Here is a 22,294-nt window from a genome sequence, read left to right on the forward strand (position 1 = left end):
AGGAGAGGCCCCAGCTGGCGGGGTCAGTTGTGGGGTTCAAGAGGGGTAGGAGGGGTGGGCCACGCGGCGAGCGGGATAGGATTGGTTGTTGCGAGATGCAACCGTCATGGGGAGCGCTAAAGGTTTCGTCTCCGCTAGGTTGAGCGTGGCCCCTTCCAGCAGTCGTTGTCGGATGGGGTCCGACGCAATCCCCGTCACGAATGCATCACGCATGGGGAGATTGGAATGTTCAGTGGCCGTGACAGCCTGACAGTCACAGTCCCGTGCGAGTGGGATTAGGGCCCGCCAGAGGTCTTCGATCGACTCACCAGGTAGTTGTACGCAAGTGGCGAGTACGTGCCTTGCGAAGAGTGTGTTTGTCTTCTGAATGTAGTTCTCTTTAAGGAGTGCCATCGCTTCCGCGTAACTCGGGGCGTCCTGGATCAACGGGAACACACTGGAGCTCACCCTGGAATATAGAACTTGGATCTTCTGAGCTTCCGTCGGTGTGGGGGTCGCAGCGATGCTGTAGGCCTCAAAACAAACCAGCCAGTGATTAAAGTCCTTTCTGGCATCTGGCGAGTGCGGATCCAGCTGCAGGCGATCTGGTTTGATCCTGATGTCCATAATGTGGAAAAATCTGGCTGTAATAAATTAATGCACGATCAATTGCACGAAAGACTCAGTTTGGTAAAACTGTGGCTTTATTACAGTCAGATGTGTGGCCTCCTGCTGCAGCTGGCGAAATGGCTGATCAGGAGGAGGTCATGAATATTTATAGGGCACCTTATGGGCGGAGCTAGCCGGCAGGGGCTACCGGCGAACCTGTAGTGCAGGTCCTACCTTACATCCCCTAATACAGGTGCACACAGTGGATCACCACACCACCCCCTTCCCGGCACTCGCCCTCCCTTCCCGGTACTCAGCCCCAACTCCGCTGCACTCTCCCCCCTTCCCCGGCACTCGTCCCCTCCCCGGCACTCGCCACCTCCATAGCACTCGCCCTCTCACCCCTCCCTTCCCCGGCACTCCCCCCCCCCCCCCCCCACCTCCCCGGCACTCGCCCCCTCCCCGGCACTCCCCACCTCCATAGCACTCGCCCTCTCCCCCCTCCCCGGCTCTCGCCCTCCTCGGCACTCGCCTCCCCTCCTTGGCACTCACCCCCTCCCCGGCATTCGCCCCCCCCCCCCCCGGCACGCCCCCTCCCCGGCACTCGCCCTCTCCTCCCCCCTCCACGGCACTCGCCCCCTCCATAGCACGTCCTCTCCCCCCTTCCTGGCTCTCGCCCTCTCCCCCCTCCCCGGCACTCCCCCCCCCCTCCCCGGCACTCGCCCTCTCCCCCCTCCCCAGCATTCTCCGAGGCGGGCGGCGTAATTCACGCCTCGCCGACTTTTGGGGGGTCGGAGAATTCAGAGGATGGCGGGGGCAGGATTCACGCCGACCCCTGCCGATTCTCCAACCCAGTGGGGGTCGGAGAATCCCGCCCATTATGTTCGGCCAGTTAACAAACTCTACGTCAGGCACCTCCTGTCCACGAGACAGCAACTCCCCGGTGAGTCCCTAGACGATTTCTGGCGTGACCTGCACATCCTGGCGAGGAACTGCGACTGCCAGGCAGTTTCGGCAGTCAAGCATACAGAACTTTTAATCAGAGACGCTTTTGTTACGGGCATGAGATCTGCATACATCCGCCAGCGCCGATTGGAAGGGGGTGAGCTTGACCTTGCGGGAACCAGGCAGTTCGCGAATTCGCTAACAGTGGCCTCCCATAACGTACAGTTGTACGCCCCCGACCACACGACACTACTCATGGACATCGAGGGCCCCATCAGCTACCGACCCCAGCCCACCGCAAGCCTGCGCCGCGCGGCAGCCACCCAACCCCGGGGGGCCCAAATGCTACTTCTGCGGGCAGACCAAACACCCCTGGAAGCGCTGCCCAGCGCGGAACGCAACCTGCAAGGCCTGCGGAAAGAAGGGACATTTTGCTGCTGTGTGCCAGGCCCGGTCGATCGCTGCTGTTTCTAGGCCCAGTGTTCCTACACCCTCCATGTGCAACCCGTGGGTGCCGCCATTTCCCTCCCTACAGACCACGTGCGGCCCATGAGCTCTGCCATCTTCTTCTCTACAGACCACGTGCAGCTCGTTGGCACCACCATCTTCTTCCCCGCAGGCCACGTGCAACCCGTGGGCGCCGCCATCTTTAACACCGCCAGCCATGTGCACCCTGTGGGCGCCGCCATCTTCGGCGCCATTTTGGACGGCGCCTCAGAACCCCTGCTCGTCGGGAACTTCGTCTGGCCGTTCATTGCCTGCCACCACTGCTGACCAGCCCGGGGCCTACCAGCATCAGCCGCAGTTCGCCTCGATCCACCTCGACCAGTCCCGGCCTCACAACCTCGCAACCGCAACGACAACGATGAAAATCGATGGGCACAAGACTTCCTGCCGTCTTGACTCCGGGAGCACGGAAAACTTCATCCATCCCACTATGGTAAGGAGCTGCTCCCTCGTGGAACACAGGGAATCTCCCTGGCCTCCGGAATCCATTCCGTGGAAATCCGGGGGTACTGCATCGCGACCCTCACCGTCCAGGGTGTAGAGTTCAGCAGCTTCCAGCTCTACATCCTCCCCAACCTCTGCGCTGCCCTGTTACTTGGTCTGGACTTCCACTGCAATCTCCAAAGCTTAACTTTAAAATTCAGCGGACCCCTCACCGTATGTGGCCTCACGACCCTTAAGGTCAAGCACATTCCTTGTTTGCAAACCTTACCCCGGATTGCAAGCCCGTCGCCACCAGGAGCAGATGGTACAGTGCCCAGGACAGCACCTTCATCAGGTCGGAGGTCCAGAGACTGCTGTGGGATGGCATCATCGAGGCCAGCAACAGCCCCTGGAGCGCCCAAGTGGCAGTAGTAAAGACTGGGGAGAAACACAGGAGGGTCATTGACTACAATCACAGCTCAACGTGTAGCCCCTCCCACGCATATCTGATAATGGTCAATCAGATTGCACAGTACCGGGTCTTTTCCACAGTGGACCTGAAATCTGCCTGCCATCAGCTCCCCATCCGCAAGGCGGACCACCCGTACACTGCGTTTGAGGCGGACGGCCGCCTCTATCACTTCCTTAGGGTTCCCTTCGGCGTCACTAACGGGGTCTCGGTCTTCCAACATGAGATGGATCGAATGGTTGACCGGTACAGACTGCGGGCCACCTTCCCGTACCTAGATAATGTCACCATTGGCGGCCACGATCAGCAGGACCATGACGCTAACCTTCGCAAATGTCTTCACACTGCCAAACTCCTGAATCTCACGTACAATAAGGAGAAGTGCGTGTTCCGCACCCACCGCTGAGCCATCCTTGGCTATGTTGTGGAAAATGGAGTTCTAGAGCCCGACCCCGACCCCACTGCCCCAAGGCCCTGAAACGATGCCTGGGGTGTTTCTCCTACTATGCCCAGTGGGTCCCTAACTCTGCGGACAAGGCCCATCCACTCATTCAGTCCACAGTTTTTCCCCTGACAGCTGAGGCCCACCAGGCCTTCAACCGCATCAAGGCAGACATCGCCAAGGCCACGATGCACGCGGTCGACGAGTCCCTCCTTTTCCAGGTCGAGAGCGATGCATCGGACGTAGTTCTGGCCGCCACCCTCAACCAGGCAGCAGGCCCGTGGCATTCTTTTACCGCACCCTCCATGCCTCCGAAATTCGGCACTCCTCTGTCGAAAAGGAGGCCCAAGTTGTGCGGCATTGGAGGCATTACCTGGCCGGCAGGAGATTCACTCTCCTCACTGACCAACGGTCGGTTGCCTTCATGTTCAATAATACACAGCGGGGCAAGATCAAAAATGATAAAATCTTGAGGTAGAGGATCGAGCTCTCCACCTACAATTACGAGATTTTGTATCGTCCCGGGAAGCTCAATGAGCCCCCGATGCCCTATCCCGAGGTACATGTGCCAGCGCACAAGTGGACCGACTCCGGGCCCTACACGATGGTCTCTGTCACCCCAGGGTCACCCGATTCTTCCACTTCATAAAGGCCCGCAACCTGCCCTACTCTATTGCGGAGGTCAGGGCTGTCACCAGAGATTGCCAGGTCTGCGCGGAATGCAAACCACACGTCTACCAGCCAGATCGAGTGCACCTGGTGAAGGCCTCCCACCCCTTTGAACGCCTCAGCATGGACTTCAAAGGGCCCCTCCCCTCCACCAACCGAAACACATACTTCCTGAACGTGGTCGATGACTACTCCCGATTTCCCTTCGCCATCCCATGCCCTGATATGACTTCTGCCACGGTCATTAAAGCCCTCAACAGCATCTTCGCCCTGTTCAGTTACCCGATTACGTCCACAGCGACCGGGGATCCTCCTTTATGAGCAATGAGCTGCTCAGTTCCTGCTCAGCAAGGGTATTGCCTCAAGCAGGACGACCAGCTACAACCCCCGGGGAAATGGGCAGGTGGAAAAGGAGAATGGGACGGTCTGGAAGGTCATCCTGCTGGCCCTACGGTCTAAAAATCTCCCGGTCTCTCGCTGGCAGGATGTCCTCCCCGACGCGTTCCACTCCATCCAAACGCTCCTCTGCACTGCAACTAATGAAACCCCCTATGAACGTCTCCTTGCCTTCCCCAGGAAGTCCACCTCCTGGCTGGCAGCTCCTGGACCTGTCCTCCTCCGCAAACACGTGCGGATCTACAAGGAGGACCCGTTGGTCGAAAGAGTACAACTACTGCACGCGAACCCGCAGTACGCCTACGTGGCGCACCCCGACGGGCGCCAGGACAGTCTCCCTCCTGGACCTGGCACCATCTGGATCCCCACCCATCCCCATCCCCTGCCTCCGATTGCCCCGGCGCCACTCACCCTCCCCCCAGCGCACCTCACCACAGCCCCCGACCCAGGACGATCCGTCCTCCCACTGGTTCCACTCGGGGGCGATGAAGACGAGGACAACACGCTCCTGGAGTCACAGGTGACTAAGTCGGCGCCCGCATCACCACCGGGACCGAGGCGATCACACCGGAGAATCAAGGCACCCGACCGGCTGAACCTGCAAATTTTGCCTGAACTTGCAAGTTTTGCCTGAACTGTAAACTTTTCCACCACCCCTGCCAAACTCTTTTTTTAACAGGGAGTGACTGTGGTAGTCACCACTAACTATATATTAGATGTAGTATCTGTATATTAGATGTAGTACGGTAAGGCCCCTGTACTAGAGGTACATGGGTAAATCCCTGCCTGCTGGCTCCGCCCAGTAGGCAACGTATAAATGTGTGTGCTCGCCGGAGCTGCAGCCATTCTGGGAGCAGCTATAGGAGGCCACACATCTTTTCTCAATAAAGCCTCGATTATTCACTACTCTCGTCTTTGCCGTAATTGATAGTACATCAGGGCGCACCTTACAAAGTCTAGGAAGTGCCGGCTGTTCGAGGGGGTGGAGGGTGTCTGTCAGTGACGTGAGAGGACCCTGAAAACTATGTACATATATTTTGGTCCTGCCCAAAATTGGTAGGGTTTTGGAGGGCTGTTTTCAGAGCCATTTTGGGGGTTCTGCACGTCGATGTGGAGCCCGGTCCAGCAGAAACCATATTCGGGGTGTCGGACTGGCTGGAATTGCAGATGGTTGCGGGGGAAGATTCTTAGCCTTCGCCTCGCTGATTGCTCACAGGCGAGTTTTGTTGGGGTGGAGGTCAGCTGTTCCACCCTGTGCCTCACTGTGACGGAGGAACCCGTTGGAGTCTTTGGCCCTGGAGAATGTGAAATTTGCTCAAAAGGGGGGCGAGTGATGGATTCTACAATCGTTGGGGTTTGTTCATTTTGCATTTTGGAGAGTTGATTACATTGATTGTTGAGGGAGGGGCAGTGGGGAGGGAGGAAAGGGTGTATGGGGGTGGGGGATTTAATGTGTTGGGTGGGTTTTGTGTTGTAAATTGTTAAATTGTAAAAATGTTAAAAATTTTGAATAAAAATACTTCTTAAAAAATAAAGTAATTGGTAGACAGGAGTTGGAGATTGCTCAGCCAGAGGGTGGTGGGAATCTGGAACTCACTGCCTGAAATGCCAGTAGAGACAGAAATCCTCATCCCATTAAAAAAAAACACTGGGATATGCACTTTGTGTGCTGTAAGTTGCAGGGCTGCAGCTCAAGAGCTGCAAGGTGGGATTATGCAAGTTAGCTCTTTTCTTTTGGCTAGCACAGGCACAGTAGGCCAATGGGCTTCTTCAATGCCTTTAGTTTTCTATGTTTCTATGGACTGGATTTGACATTCCCTCACAAGCGGGTTTGAAGGTGGGGGAGGTGGGTTACTTGCACACTCCAGTTTGCAGCCTTCCTGGCGCCTCCTCCTGACCTGCCTGAAATTTTACAGGGGGCGGAGGCACGGGCCCACTCTTGGGCCTACATAGGTGGTTAATTAATTGCCACTTAAAGGCCTCAACTAGCCCCATCACAATTTTACCCATGGCATGGGGAGACCCACACCCCGTGGGAAGCCCAGCAACTTTCAATGCGCGGGCAGGTGTTAGGCAAAGATGGGGGAATTCTCCTTTATGGGTCCTCTATCCATCAGGAGCGTCCCCCTCACCCCAGCAATATTACCCTTCACACTTTTTGCTCCTCCCCCCCTCTCAAACCTGGCCCCCCTTCCCAAACCCCTCATCACCCTGGCCACGGCAAAATCCCTCCCATTTACCTTGCTGTTGCTCTCTATTGAGGGCTGTATGTAGTCCCAGAGGTGGCTACCACTCCTGCCTGGCCTGCTAGGAGCACAGAACTACAGGGCATCTGATTGGCTGGCAGCTATCTGAGGTGAGACTTCCTGTTCCTGAGGGGTGGAAATCCCATCTCTCCCGGTCTATTGACCATTCAATGACATCCATTCTTCTCCTGGGCAGCGATTCTCCCCACTGACTCTCTAGCCTGGGTGGAGGTGGTCATGGTGCCCCATAAAATCTAGCCCTATGTTTTCCTGCTCCTGCACCACATCCATCATCAGGAGAGAAGAGTATGGCAAATTTTGTACTGTGTTTAATTATTGCCTATCTTTAAAAATAGATACAAAGGTCCCTTAAAGTCATAACATACTCAAAACTTCTTTAGGTCATGCTTGAATCAGATCTCTGTGCCAGAATGTGGCGACTAGGGCTTTTCACAGTAGTTTCATTGCAGTGTTGGTGTAAGCCTACTTGTGACAATAAAGATTATGTTAATTTTTTTAATAGTATGCATAAATAAAAGTAGCACTTAAGCCTCAAAATCGAGTTGTCAATGTTGAAGTGGAATCTTATTCAAAACAACGTAACTTAATTTACTATTATATCTCTGACCTTTTTCCCATTTTCTTTTCAGGCAACATGGGAAAAACTACCTTTCATTTCAACTCTGTGACAACTTCATTAGTTTCTGGAATTGTTATCCTGAGTGTGATGACCATTTCCTTTTTTATAACCTCTGTCGTTATGAATAGGAAACGGCAAAATAGTACCACTTTAACTGGAATCAGAAATCCTGTTTTTAACTAGCTAGATTTGGATCATTTGGATGGTTTTCTTATCTACATAATACAGTTGGTTAGCATATTTCCTGATTACGCTATTTTAGGGCAGGAGGTTATGAGATTTTTTTTCATTCTAAGAATCAAGCATAGAACTGCTAAATGTTTTTGTAATCCAGTTCATTTTTATTTCCTATCATATAACAGAGTCAAAAAGGAACACACAATTATTCCTATAATATCTCCAGTGATATTTTAAAATAAAGTCCCATTTCTTGGACATCAGCTGGGTTGGTGGGGAGCGAGTGGCTCTACAAGGTTGGTAGCAAGTTGAACTGTTGGCAATAATGGTGGCATCTGCTTGGTAACAGAGCCCAATTATCGATTAAACATAAATATGGAAGGGAGATAAGAAATTGTGAGTCAGTTGTGACATTTAGAAAATGTTTTGACTTGATTTCTATGCTCACAAAGCTGAGGAATGATACCGCAGGCACTCAATGCTGACATCAAGCATTCCCAGGTCCGAAAAAAATCATTTCCCCTCTGGTATTTGTGTGGTATTTCCAATTCCCACTGGCTCCTTAAAGCAAGGTTGTCATTTACGCGCCAGTTTCTTGCTCTGGGTTCATTTTTAGTGGAATTGAGTCGATTCATTTTATATTGGCCTTTTAACGCCAACCGGTTAAAGGAGATTTTTATTCCGTGAGCAAAGGCTGAATATGAACCTCTGCAGTATGTTTCACGGTTATGGAGGCTACCCCCCATTGGCATATGCACCCCTTGCCACCAGGAAACCCGTGGCAGAGGTTTGCTGCCAGCGGGACCAGATGATCCCGCCAATAAGAACGACTGTAAAATTCCATCCCAGAAGGAACAGGTCAGCAAATTCATTGTATCACCCAGATTTTGTTGGAAACATTTTGAAAAGCTGTACTTTTCACACTACAGTTTGAAATGTCATCCTTGTGCAAACTTCCTCATGATCTGTTTCCTTTTTTTCTTACGGACATATTCTATCAGTGTTACAGTAACATGTCACTATGTCTCAATTCTTAAGTAGTGTTGATGGTTCCATTTTGGGTATTTCTAAGAACAAAGGACACTGAGCAAGAGGTATTTCAATTAGTGGCTGTTATTGCAAACTTCGACATGATGAAGATTTTACCTTAAGGAGGACATACTTAATAATGAAAAAGAAAAATGGGCAAAGTATATAGCTGCCTGTTTTACACCATTGCCCGAGACAAAAATTTCACTCTCGTTGTCTGTAAAGAAAAGAAACATTAAATATTGACAAAAAAAGGTAGGTCCAATGCGAAGAAAGGAAGAGCGTTTATGACCTCTGGATGTCCCAAAGTGCTGTATTGTTAATGAAATACTTTTGAATTGTTGTCACTGTTGTATTGTGGAATTGTGGCAGTCATTTGTACATAGCGAACTCCCATTATCAGCAATATGATAATGACTGAGGGATGTTGACTGAGGGATTAATATTAGCCAGGATTAGGGATACCTTCTCTGCTGTTCTTCAGAATAGTCATGATGTGGAGATGCCGGCGTTGGACTGGGGTGAGCACAGTAAGAAGTCTTACAACACCAGGTTAAAGTCCAACAGGTTTGTTTCAAACACAAGCTTTCGGAGCACTGCTCCTTCCTCAGGTGAATGGAGAGGTGTGTTCCAGAAACATTTATACAGACAAAGTCAGAGATGCCAGACAATGCTTGGAATGCGAGCATTTGCGGGTAATCAAATCATTACAGATCCAGAGAGAGGAATAATCCAAGGTTAAAGAGGTGTGAATTGTCTCAAGCCAGGACAATTGGTAGGATTTTGCAAGTCCAGGCCAGATGGTGGGGGGTGAATGTAATGCGACATGAATCCAAATCGGCTGGGTTATTCATGAAGGTCCAACTTTCTCAACCTTGCCCCTCACCTGAGGTGTGGAGATCCTCAGGTTAAATCACTGCCAGTGAGCTCTCCCCTCAAAGGGGAAACAGTCTATGGTCATCCGGGTCTATGGCAACTTTACTTTTTACTCCCCTGGTACTGCGCTGGAGTGTGAGCCATGATTTTTATGTTCAAGTCCTGAAGTAGGACTTGAACCCAAACCTTTGGATTCAGAGATAAGTGTGATAGCAACCGAGTCACAACTGGCATGACCCCACAAAGCAGAAGGAAGTAGGAAATGCCAAGAGCACAGAATAGCCAATACCACACTGGGAATAAGAATACATCATTACAGCACCGACTTTCTGCTCCTTGGACTGAACTTTCTTTCTGGCAATTCAGGATCAGAAAATTTACTCTATATTCTATCGAATGGGGGTAATTTCCCAAATTTGTGTTTGCAATGGCGAGCCTTGCCCATCAGTAGTTTTAGCAAAGTGGTGGGTGTGTGCTCTCCACATTTTGTGATCCATTAAAATTTTAAATAAAATTATTAGAGCTTTCCTTGCACTCTATTAACTTTAATAAACAATTTGCTACAGTATCTAGATATTGAAAATGACTCATTGCCTATTAGTTTCAGGTGCCTCCGCTAAAAGTAATATGTCTAATTGCCTGCAGCTTGTTTTTGTTATTTTCTACAGATTTTTTTAATATGTTAAAAATTACCTGGGTCACTTTTTTGCAATTTTTAGTTTTGAAACTATCAAAACTAAAGTGCACCCTAAAACTCAAACCTGTGCTAAGAAAATCCACTCATGAGAACTGCTGCCAAATGAAAAGTCTTACGATAAAGTCCTAATTTTTCCAAGTTTTGGAAACAATGTAAATGCATAAGCAGAGCAGATTTTCCCATCAGACACAAACACTCAGAATGTTCCAGAAGTCCACAAACTGGTGGAGTTTATAGTAGGTTGTAAGTTTGAATTATTCTGAGTGTAAATTGTAGCATCTCCTGAGAAAATGGGCTACTTAGTTCTGGTTGCCTATAGTGGAATAATGAGCTGTAACATTAACTCACAACAAGTGTATGGATCACTACAGTGAATGAGTTTGAAACACATCATTCTCTTGATTTTCAATACCTCAGTAACAATGTGCACTGCAGGGCTGTACTCTGATGACATTGTCATTCATAAGACAATTATATAATAAATTGTATGTAAAGAAAATGTCTCTGTCTACCTTTTCTTCCACCACATTAAGACATTTGGATATTATTTGGTTCATTTTCATCCTATACAAAGCAACAGCAGTTGCACTTATCCATTGATTTGAAAACACTTTAGGGTGTCCTGATAGCCAGGTTATCTACCATATCTCTAAAACTAATTTCGGATCAAAGCTGTCGAATTATATACAATGTATTTAAAATCAATTTAGACAGACCAAATGTCCGAAAATTAGCAACATGACCGAACAATAGAAATTGTTCTGCATATCAATATGGGGCGACCTTACCAACAAGAAAAGTAAATATCCGCACAATTCAAGGGAGGCACGGCAGCACAGTGGTTAGCACAGTTGCTCCACAGCTCCAGCATCCCAGGTTCAATTCCCGGCTTGGGTCACTGTCTGTGCGGAGTCTGCATGTTCTCCTCATGTCTGCGTGGGTTTCCTCCGGGTGCTCTGGTTCCCTCACACAGTCCAACGATGTGCAGATTAGGTGGATTGGCCATGCTAAATTGCCCTTAGTGTCCAAAAAAGGTTAGGTGGGGTTACTAGGTTACGGGGATGGGGTCAAGGTGTTGCAGCACATACCAGGCACCATTTTGATGAGCATATTAACGCAGGCATTGTGAGCATGTGCCAGAAGTATAGAGATCATGACATTAGTAAGGGTGTAGTGCTGATTTGACTCCAATCAGTTCTGGCACTTTCAACCTCGCTATTCTCACTAAAATCCTATCCTAAACAGATACAGCTGAATGGACATTTAGGAATCCTCACTGCTTACCACCTGCCACTGAACCTCGAGTGGATCTTCCGCTAGCCTGGGATGTTTGGTCATCCTTGGGTGTTCCTCACCGCCGCTGCTGCTGCTCCTCCAGTCCTCAGGTCACATTCACCATTGCCTCAGTTGCCACCACCATTCCTGATCACAGGGCTCACTCACCACTACCGCTTATGGGGCTTGGGCCTCGCTCGGCACCAGTGCCACTCCAGTCCTCAGGCACCATTTGCCGCCACAACCACCACACACCTTCCACCTGCAAGCTGCTCCTCCAATCTCAAATTCTTTCTCTCGCAATTTCTGCCGACAGCATGAGCCTATCAGCAGCAAACACGGAAGAGGAGCGGCCTGAGATTGGAGGAGCACCTCATTAAAGAATCAGTCACTTCCAATGGGGGGGGGGGGGGGGGGGGGGTGAGGATGACTTTCCTTTGATTGATTACCCCCTAGGCTTGAATTTTACAGGAGCTTTTGGGGGCTGTTTTGAAAACTGTCCTAGACTGCTTGTACCAATAAAAATAAAAACATGAAATATTTACTTGTGAATTAACTCCAAATACATTACTATTTTATCTCCAATGCATTTTTCTGTGTGGAATGGAATAATGTATTATAAGTTGCACATACGCGTATGGTCACTTACAGGAATTGCATAAATGACATAACACAATTAACCATATTTTACTTCTGAACAGTGGAGGAGTCAACCAGCTCAATATCTGCCCGATCATGATAATTTTGGAAAATAAAATACTAATGTTGAAAATATGTCTCCTCCGTGCACATTAATTATGCCTATGACACAGATCCTTACATCATTTTAGACTCAAGGCTTGAATATTTGGCATGGCAGGCTCTCGCTTCCTGCTGAGATACCCTCAATTACGACACAGGAGAGAAGATTGGTAATTCAAAGGCTTTAATTACCAGAGAAGCGGATAGCTGCCGAGAAGTGTGGTCACAGCATGCTGCCCAGTGAGCATCACCTTATATACCATTTCCTGGGGGCGGAGCCAGAGGCGGAGTCCCCCAGGGTTCCAAGCCCGGTCTTAAAGGGCCAATATAGGCAAGGTACAGTTACAGCAGTTACCGATACCATTCATCACATTCACCCGCTGTTTTAAAAAAAACACATAGTCCGTCAGGGGTGAAAGTGGAGTTATAAGTTCAGTCTTTTGGGTGGTCTAGCCGTCCGTGCTGACCTTCTCCGCTCCGGTGGTGGTGCCGTGGATACGGTCGGTTTCGGTGATGGTATATCCGGGAGCACGGTTGACTGAGCCTTTGCCCACTTTGGAGCGGGAAGGGGGGGGGGTATCTGGGGTGACTAGGGTGATTGGTGCCGGCGCCGGCTGGGGGGCAGGGGGTGCTATGGGGAGGGCGTTGTCGGGGTCGGCAGTTGGTGCGGGGAGGGGAGCGTCGGTAGGAGGGGGGAGTCGGTGGGGAAGCCGGCGGGTGCCAGGTCTCGCAGGGAGACGGTGTCCTGCCTGCCGTCGGGGTGCTCGACGTAGGCGTATTGAGGGTTTGCGTGTAGCAATTGGACCCTCTCAACTATCGGATCTGTTTTAGGGCTCCTCACATGCCTCCGGAGTAGGACTGGCCCCGGAGTCGTCAGCCAGCGTGGAAGCAAGACCCCCGAGGTGGACTTCATGGGGAAGACAAACAAACGATTGTGAGGGGTCTCGTTCATGGCCGTACAGAAGAGCGACCTAATAGAATGCAGGGCATCGGGTAGGACCTCCTGCCAGCGGGCGATTGGGAGACTCCTTGACCGTAGGGCTAGAAGGACAGCCTTCCAAACTGTCGCGTTCTCCCTCTCCACCTGCCCGTTTCCCCGTGGGTTATAGCTCATCGTTCTGCTCGAGGCGATGCCCTTGCTGAGCAGATATCGACGCAGCTCATCGTTCATGAACGATGTACCCCGATCGCTGTGGATATAAGCGGGGAAACCAAACAGTGTGAAGATGCTGTGCAGTGCCTTGATCACGGAGGCCAAGGTCATATCGGGGCAGGGGACCGCAAAAGGGAAGCGGGAGAACTCATCGATAACGGTGAGGAAATAGATGATGCTGTTGGTGGACGGGAGGGGCCCTTTGAAGTTCACACTTAGTCGCTCAAAGGGCCCAGAGGCCTTTATCAGGCGAGCCCTGTCTGGTCGATAGGAGTGCGGTTTGCACTCCGCACAGATCTGGCATGCCTTAGTCATGGCCTTGACCTCCTCTGTGGAGTAAGGTAGGTTGCAGGACTTGATGAAATGGGCAAGCCGGGTGACCCCCGGGTGGCAGAGGTCATCGTGCATGGCTCTCAGGCCATGCACGATGGTTGAGGGTAGCAGCCAGGGTGACGTCTGATGCGTCGCTTTCTACCTGGAAGGGAATGGCTTCGTCCACCGCGTGCATGGCGGCCTTGATGATGTCGGCCTTGATACGGCTGAAAACCGACTGGGCCTCAGCCGTCAGGGCAAAAACCGTGGTCTTAATGAGTGGTCGGGCTTTGTCCGCATATCTGGGGACCCACTGGGCGTAATAGGAGAAGAGCCCCAAGCACCGTTTGAGTGCCTTGAGGCTACGGGGGAGGGGGAGTTCCATAAGGGATGGCATGCGGTCGGGGTCTGGGCCTAGGACCCCGTTTTCCACGACGTAGCCGAGGATGGCTAGCCGGGTTGTGTGGAACACGCATTTCTCTTTGTTATATGTGAGGTTGAGGGCCCGGGCAGTCTGAAGGAACTTCCTCAGGTTTGCGTCGTGGTCCTGCTGGTCATGGCCGCAGATGGTGACGTTGTCCAAGTACGGGAAGGTAGCCTGTAAGCCGTACTGGTCCACCATTTGATCCATCGCCCTCTGGAAAACGGAGACTCCATTTGTGACACCAAAAGGGACCCTGAGAAAGTGAAACAGCCGACCGGCTGCTTCGAAAGCCGTGTAGGGATGGTCCTCTGGGCGGATAGGGAGTTGATGATAGGCCGATTTTAGGTCGACCGTGGAGAATACCCGATACTGGCCGATTTGAGTCACCATTTCTGCTATGCGGGGAAGTGGGTACGCATCGAGTTGCGTAAAGCGGTTTATGGTCTGGCTATAATCCACTACCATTCGTTGCTTTTCCCCGGAGCGGACTACCAATACTTGAGCCCACCAGGGGCTGTTGCTGGTCTCTATGACCCCCTCTTTTAGTAGCCGCTGAACCTCTGACTTGATAAAAGTCATGTCTTAGGCACTGTACCGCCGACTCCTAGTGGCGACGGGCTTAGTCGGGAGTAAGGTTCACGAAGAGGGGGGGGTGGCGCAACTTTGAGTGTCGCCAGGCTGCATACCGTGAGTGGAGGAAGGGGTCCGCTGAACTTCAGTGTCAGGCTCCGGTGGCTGTATTAAAGTAATGTATTAAAGGCAAGGTACAGTTACAGCAGTTACCGATACCATTCATCACACCTGCCATCAGAGGATTTGGCGGGAAACACATTTAATGAGCTTAAAGTGGCTGCAGGCAGGACCTCTGGCCCTCCTTTGGGAGGAAGTCCCACTATAGAGATCTGATTGGTCCCTGCAGCAACAACGCTGTAGTGGATAAAAGAAGAAATGCAGGAAGATGCCTGAGACCATTTCTTTTTTTGAGAACAAAATTTAATGTCTGCATCTAAGTACAACAAAAACAGATGAACTGATAGTGCAGTTAAAGATTAATAAGTATGACCTAATCACCATTACAGAGATGGCTGCAGAATGGCATAGATTGGGACCTAAAGATTGAGGTATGTGACTTCTAGGAAGGATAGGAAGCTAGGAAAAAGTGGAAGGGTGGCTCTGTTAATTAAAGACAACATTAGCACATTAGGGAGGTGTTATAACCTGCCTGTTTACTACTGGCTGGGGACTATCGCCTATCCCACAATCCTTAGTGAATATAAGCTCCCCTAATGAGGAGGAATCATTAGCAGAGTCACCAGCACAAATAGAGCTGGCCAATGTGGAACCAGTTAGAGAGGAGAGAGCAGTGGTGAAGCACTGCTGTTGTTGCATATAAGTAATTGGAAATAAAGTTATTTCTTTTGATTCTCAGACTCGTGCTGGATTCTTCGTGACCCTCACAAAACTGGCGACGAGGATGAGATGTTATAACCTGCCTGATTATTAATGGCTGGGGACTATTGTCTATCCCACAATCCTTGGTGAATTAAAGCTCCCCCAATGAGGAGGGCGGAGAAATTATCAGCAGAGGCACCTGCATAAATAGAGCTGGCCAGTGTGGAACCAGCTAGAGAGGAGAGAGCAGTGGTGGAGTATTGTTGCTGTTGTATATATGTAATTGTAAATAAAGTTATTTCTTTTGATTCTACAAACTCGTGCTGGATTCTTAGCGACCCTCACAAAAGGAGGTACGATTTAAGTTGAGGAAACCAGGAAGCGGTTTGGGTAGAGATGAGGAATGATAAATGCAACAAATCGCATGTGGAGGTGGGTGGGGTACAGGCCCCCGAACAGTTATCACATGGTAGACAGGGTATCAAAAAATAAATAATGGAATAAAAGCAAAATTCTGCAGATGCTTGAAATATGAAATAAGAACAAAATACTGGATAAACTCAGCAGGTCTGGCAGTATCTGTGGGAAGAGAAACAGAGTTAAAGTTTTGAGTCCATATAACTCTGCTCTCAAGAAATAGGGGCTTTTTGTCAGAAAGGTACGGTGATTATTGTGGAGGATTTTAGTCTGCAATTAGACTGGAACAACCAGATGAGCAAAAGTAGCATAGTTGATTAATTCATAGAATGCCTTTGAGATAATTTCTTAGATCAGTACCTTCTGGAACGAACTAGGGAGCAGAGTATGCTTGCCCTGGTACTGTGCAACGAGATAGGATTAATTAATGACCTCGTAATTAAGGTGGCCTGAGGTAGAAAATATCATAATAGGATTACATTTTACATTCAATTTGAGGGAACGAAAAATGCATCTAAAACATAAATAAGGGCAATTATGAAGGTATGAAAGCAGAGCTAGTGAAAATGAATGGACAACTTAGATTAAGATATAAGTCAACAGCGATGCAGTGGCAAACTTTTCAGGGCAAATTTCAAAATTCACAGATAGATACATTCCAATGAGAATGGCAGCATGGTAGCGCAGTGGTTAGCACTGTTGCTTCACAGCACCAGGTTCGATTCCCGGTTTGTGTCATGTCTGTGCGGAGTCTGCACGTTCTCCCCGCGTCTGCGTGGGTTTCCTCTGGGTGCGCCCTGGTTTCCTTCCACGTGTCCCAAAAGACATGCTGTTCGGTATTTTGAACATTTTGAATTCTCCCTCAGTGTACCCGAACAGGCCGTTGAATGTGGTGACTGGGGGATTTTCACAGTAACTTCATCGCAGTGTTAATGTAAGCCTACCTGTGACAATAATAAAGATTATTACTATTGATTATTATAAGAAAAATTCCACGGGGAGGACCACATCCGTGGTTAACTGAAAAAGTTAAACATTGTATCAAATTGAAAGAAAAAGCATGTAATTGCGCAAAGATGAGTGGCAGCTCAGGAGATTGAAGAGAATATAAAAACAGCAAAGAATGACTAAAAGGTTAACAAAGAGGGAAACATTAGAGTACATGTGAAATGTAAGGCCGATAGTAAGAGTTTCTATAGGGTTTTTAAAAAGCATTAACATAGTGAGCATTTGTCCTGCAGAACAGAGTTTTTCAAATTGCAGGTCACGGGCGGGTGTTGGGGGGACCGTGGAGCGATTGGTCACAGCGTTCCCGTACTGGTTCTGATTGCAGGAGAAGCACCCAACAGCTGCTACAGGCATTTTTATTGAGAATGGCGGCCACTGAAAAATAAATGGGATTTGGAGCGGTTTCCCAGCCATAAGCACCAGCAGTGAGAAGGACACTTGACGTCAAGCACCCTATAGGTACGTGCTTTTAGCACCAAATCATTGAGGAGAGCTTCTCCCATTTTCTATCTGCTGGCAAGCAAGGAATGAGGACTGTGAAGAGCTCCAGGACCTCTGGTTAACATCCTGCAAAGAAGAAACTTAACTCGGGAACAAAGCAGCAATAAAGATGATTTCGAGAGATATAGGGCGCAATTCTCCAATAATGGGGCTATGTCCCCTCGCCCGCGCAAAAACGTTGGGAGAAAGTCCAGGGTGATTGTCCGATTTGCAAGGGGCTCGTACTCCTCGCAGCTCTGGCTGCCAATACGGGGTCCTGCACTTCTTCTCGGTACATACACATGGCGGCGGCCTAGGCGGCGGCCTACATCAGCCGCCCCGCGCGACATGTCTGGCCCGCAACAGCACCGAAAACATAGGCACCCCCAGATCGTGCGCACCCGCAGATCAGTGACCCCCGATCAGTAGCTGGCCTGGAGGCCTCCCCCCCCCCCCACCAACCCCCCACCAGGGTGGCCGCGGACTGAGTCCGCAGCCGCCACAACGAGTTCCCGCCGGGCGAAACCATGAGAGAACCATGCTGTTGGAAACTCGGCCAGCTGAACTCGAGGAATCGCCACGGGGGCCACTTTCAATGGCCCCCGACCGGCGCCGTGTCGACCGTGCGCGATTGGCGGCGATTCTCCGGGGTCCAGAGAATCGCGGGAGCGCCGTCAGACCCGATCTCAGGTTTGACGTCCATTCTCCGCCTCTGCGCTGAACGCGATTTTGGCGCGGAAGCTCGGAAAATCCTGCCCATGGTCTTGTCAATTGTATCAATGCAAATAAGGATACAAAGCCCATGGGTGCGATTCACCGACCACGTCACATCCCGATGGGAGCATAACGTGGCCGGTAGATCTTGGGTGAAGCCACAGACAAGACGCCTCATGTCTGTCGGCTTCCCGACAGACAAGACGCCTCATGGGATCTACCCAGTCCCGCGAGGTGTCAGGATCAGGAACCACCCACAATGGGCGGTACTAAGCCACGCTCACAAAAGTAGAATCATAAAATCCCTACAGTTCAGAAGGAGACCATTTGGCCCATTGAGTCTGCACCGACCCTCTGAAAGAGCACCCTACGTAGGCCCACTCTCCCATGAACCCGTAACCTCACCTAGCCTTTTGAGCACAAAGGGATCATTTTAGATTGGCCAATCCAGTTAACCTGCACATCTTTGGACTGCGGGAGGAAACCAGAGCACCGAGAGGAAACCCATGCAGACATGGGGATAAAGTGCAAACTCCACAGTTACCCGAGGCCGGAATTGAACCCGGGTCTCTGGCGCTGTGAGGCAGCAGCACTAACCACCTAAAAACCCACTTATAAACCTACTTACCTGGTATCTACCGGCCTCCGCAGGAAGGCCGCAGCCGGGCGCCATTCAGTACTGGTCCACATAAACGTGGACCAGGTGGGATGGCACTGGGGTGGGGGGGTCTCCCGGTCCATCGGCAGCTCCTGGGTAGCCAGAGATAGTGAGGGGTGGCTCCCTGCCCCTCCGCCTGGAACATAGGCACTTGGCACTGCCAATGTGCCCAGGTGGCACTGCCAAGCTGGCAGGATCAGTACCAGGTTCCAGGGTGGCAGTGCAGGGGTGCTCAGGTGCCAGGGTGGCACTGCCAATTGTCAGGACCTGAGGGGGATTGTGGCCATGAAAGAATGGTGGAGGGAGGTATGAACGGTGGAGGGATGTAGGGCAGGCATGATGGGGCCTATGGGAGGTTTGCGGGAAAATGGGTGGGGGTCCTGGAAGGGGCAGGCCTGGAGAAAGGGTCCCCCAGGAATCCCATAGCAGAGTGTCTTCACTTGGTAAGGGGGGGGGGGGGGGGGGGGGGGGGGGGGGCAGTACCCACGTGTGTGGCGGTGACATTGCCCATGAGTGAGAAGGTGGGGTCGCACCAGCCCATTCAGAGATCGGGGCAGCCGTCCAAAATGGCAGACCGATCTCTGAGTTCAACTCCCCAGTGCTGAAGTGGGCTAAACTAGTGAGCAACTCCACAGGGTCCAAAAAATTGATCCTGTTCCGGCTGCTGACTCCAAGACGCACTGCTGTCAGCGGGCGGCTCTCCGGGAGCTTATGGCCACCGTCGTCACTCCGTTGGGTGGTTCCGGGTTCGCACCTAGCACTCCCTTCTCCCGCTCGGTGCCCATAGCTCTCTGGGGTTCACCTCAAGATGGAGGGGCAGCTGGATTGCACCCCGGCTGCACCTGCATCATCCAGCCCTTACGGCTCCCCACTGTCTGCAGCATAGGGTCTATGCCTTCAGCGATGCTCCTCACCAACCGGGACATGCACTGCAGCGCCTCGGGAATGATCGCCTGAAACTGGGACACCTCTGACTGCTGTTGCGCCTGGGCATTCCTGCCTCCACCTGATATGCACTTGTGTGGTGCTCACCAAAATGTGCCCCAGTACCTGTCCACTTCTGTTGCCCACCGAGGTGTGTGTCTCTGCGCTGGTGGAGGGTAGGGATGATAGCTGTGCCACAAATATGGTGGTCTCAGAGCTCCCCTCCGAGGTGCTCTCATGGGAGGCAGGGAGGGGGAAGGGGGTTGGAAAACAACAAAACCATTGGATGCCTGTGGGTGAATGGACATGTGGTCAGTGGGAGAGATGGGTCATTCTGTATGGCATTAACATCATGTGACAGATCACCCGGGTGGCTCCTCACCTCTATGCTGTACGACAACCTCTACATCGGTGACAGATCGATTCTCGGCCACGCTGAGACCTCCAGAGCCCTTTCCTCATAGGGGGTGAGGACTCTGATGTCAGGCACCCACCGTCTGTCTGGGCTCTCTTCTATCTGATATATGGGAGGGTGGGGGAATTGGTGGAGATGGGGAATGGGGGCAGGGGTTGCCGGCCTGGGCAGCACTGCTGGACATGGGTGAGCCAGGGGTCAGTGCTGAGAGGCGACGGTACCAGGCGCAAGCTCGTGGGGGGTTGGGCGGGCTGTAACAGGGGGCCAGCACCAACCCACTCGTGCGGCCCGGTGGAGGGCGTTGATCTTCTTATGGCAGTGTGCTGGTCCTCCTGGTGACGATCCCCGAATGATTTTCCATTCTCACAAAGGTGAAGGTGGCACAAAGGAACTGACTGAAGTCTGCACATGATATGTGCATTGCCTAATTGAATCTAATTGGAGTGAGATCGTGAGGACCAAACAGTCTCCCCTATCACATTAAAGATTAGCAAACAAGGCGTGTGTCTCGTAGTCGCAAAGATCAGTCGAAGGTCAGCTGGTTGACAAAAGTGGGTCCTGAGAAAACTGCTGTAGAAAGTAAGTCTGGGGAGTTAATAACAGAAAATAAGGAGATGGCAGATAAATTGTACAGCTATTTTGCATCATTTTCACTGCAGAGGATACTAGTAACATCCCATAAATAGCTGTAAATTCAGAATTGGAAGGGAGGGACGAACTCAAGATAATTACAATCACCAGGTACGTGATACTTAGCAAATTGTTGGAACTATGGGTTGGCAAGTCCCAGTGTCCTGATGGATTTCATTCTCGGGTCTCAAAAGAATTGAGATAGTTGATGCATTGGTTTTAATTGTCCAAAATTCACTAGATTCAGGGAAAGTTCCATTTAATTAGAAAATAGTAAATATAACTTCTCAATTCAAAAAGGGAGGGAGACAGAAAGCAGGAAAGCTATCGGCAGTTAGCCAAACATCTGTCATAGGGAAAATGTTAGAAGCTATTTTTAAATACGTTATAACAGGGCACGTAACTAAATTCACTGTAATTAGGCAGTCAACATGGGTTAATGAAAAGGAAATCATGTTGGACCAATTTATTGGAGTTCTTTGAAGAAGTAACATATGCTGTGGATAAAGGGGAACTGATGGATGTGCTGTACAGGTTTTCAGACGGCATTTGATAAGGTGCCACATCAAAGGTCATTGTGAAAAATAAACCTCATGTTGTAGGGGGTAACATACTGGCATGGTTTTTTAAAATATATTCATGGGATGTGGGCGTCGCTGGCTGGGCCAGCATTTATTGCCTACCCTTAATCGCCCTTGAAATGAATGTTTGCTGGGCCATTTCAGAACTTTTTTTAGGAGTCAACCACATTGATAGAAGGTTGGCTAACAAACAGGAAACAGAGTAGGCATAAATTGTCCATTTTCTGGAAGGCAGGATGGGGAGAGTGATCTGCCACAGGGATCAGTGCTGGGGCTTAACTCCTTACAACTTATATAAATGATTTGGATGAAGGGATTGAATACATATGTGGTAAAGAGGTCCCTTTAAGGGACCAAACTCCATGGACCATGCGACCAGATTGGGACCTATCACACTGGAGCATGCAAAATCCGTTCAATATGGACTTTGCACAAGGCCGTGGGAGCAGGACAGCACGCAGCGTGGACCAGGAAACCAAAGTGTTAAGATATGTTATATAGTATTCTGTGCCTGTTACTTTACCGACTTTTCCTTTGATAAATAAACCCCTTTACTAATTACTCAAGCCAGACGTTGGTGACGAGGTTACATTTTCGATTGCAGCCGACAGTTATCGTGAATTGAGTGGGGAAGGAAAGGACAGTTATGAGAATTCAGTAGCTCCCACAAGAGTCCAAATAATTTAAAGTGTGAAAGTACCTATCATTAGGAAACTAGACCCATTTGACCAAGGAGTTGAGGACTGGAGTCAGTGCACGGACAGCTCCGCATTTTTTATACAAGCAAGATCACAGGTGAAGGGAAGTGGAAGCTGATACTATTACTTTTACGTTTACTTACAGGCCAAGAGATTCTCTGACTTCCGAGGACTGACCCACCTCACCCGGCCCAACCCGACAGAACTCAACCAGCGACCCGACTTCGTCCTGGAAGCGGAAGTGGTCCGATGAGGAGGCCCGAGTTCACCTGAAACACGACCCAGCATCCGAAGCGCTCGACCCGGCATCCAAAGCACCTGACCTGGCATCCAGCCATGCGACTTGGTCCAACCCGACAAGGAGAGGC

At 50.4% G+C, this 22,294-nt stretch overlaps 1 protein-coding gene across 1 annotated transcript in view; it reads left to right on the forward strand.

The window, feature by feature from the left end:
- Nucleotides 1–7,568, forward strand: part of zpld1a (zona pellucida-like domain containing 1a) — a 107,832-nt gene extending 100,264 nt beyond the window's left edge. The window contains exon 11 of the mRNA XM_038801225.1: nt 7,336–7,568. Coding sequence (XP_038657153.1) covers nt 7,336–7,508 — 173 coding nt within the window. The 3' untranslated portion in view covers nt 7,509–7,568. The remainder of the gene's footprint in view (nt 1–7,335) is intronic.
- Nucleotides 7,569–22,294: the final 14,726 nt, after the last annotated feature.

This window comes from Scyliorhinus canicula, chromosome 7, assembly GCF_902713615.1.
Source record: "Scyliorhinus canicula chromosome 7, sScyCan1.1, whole genome shotgun sequence".
Taxonomy (NCBI): Eukaryota; Metazoa; Chordata; class Chondrichthyes; order Carcharhiniformes; family Scyliorhinidae; genus Scyliorhinus; species Scyliorhinus canicula.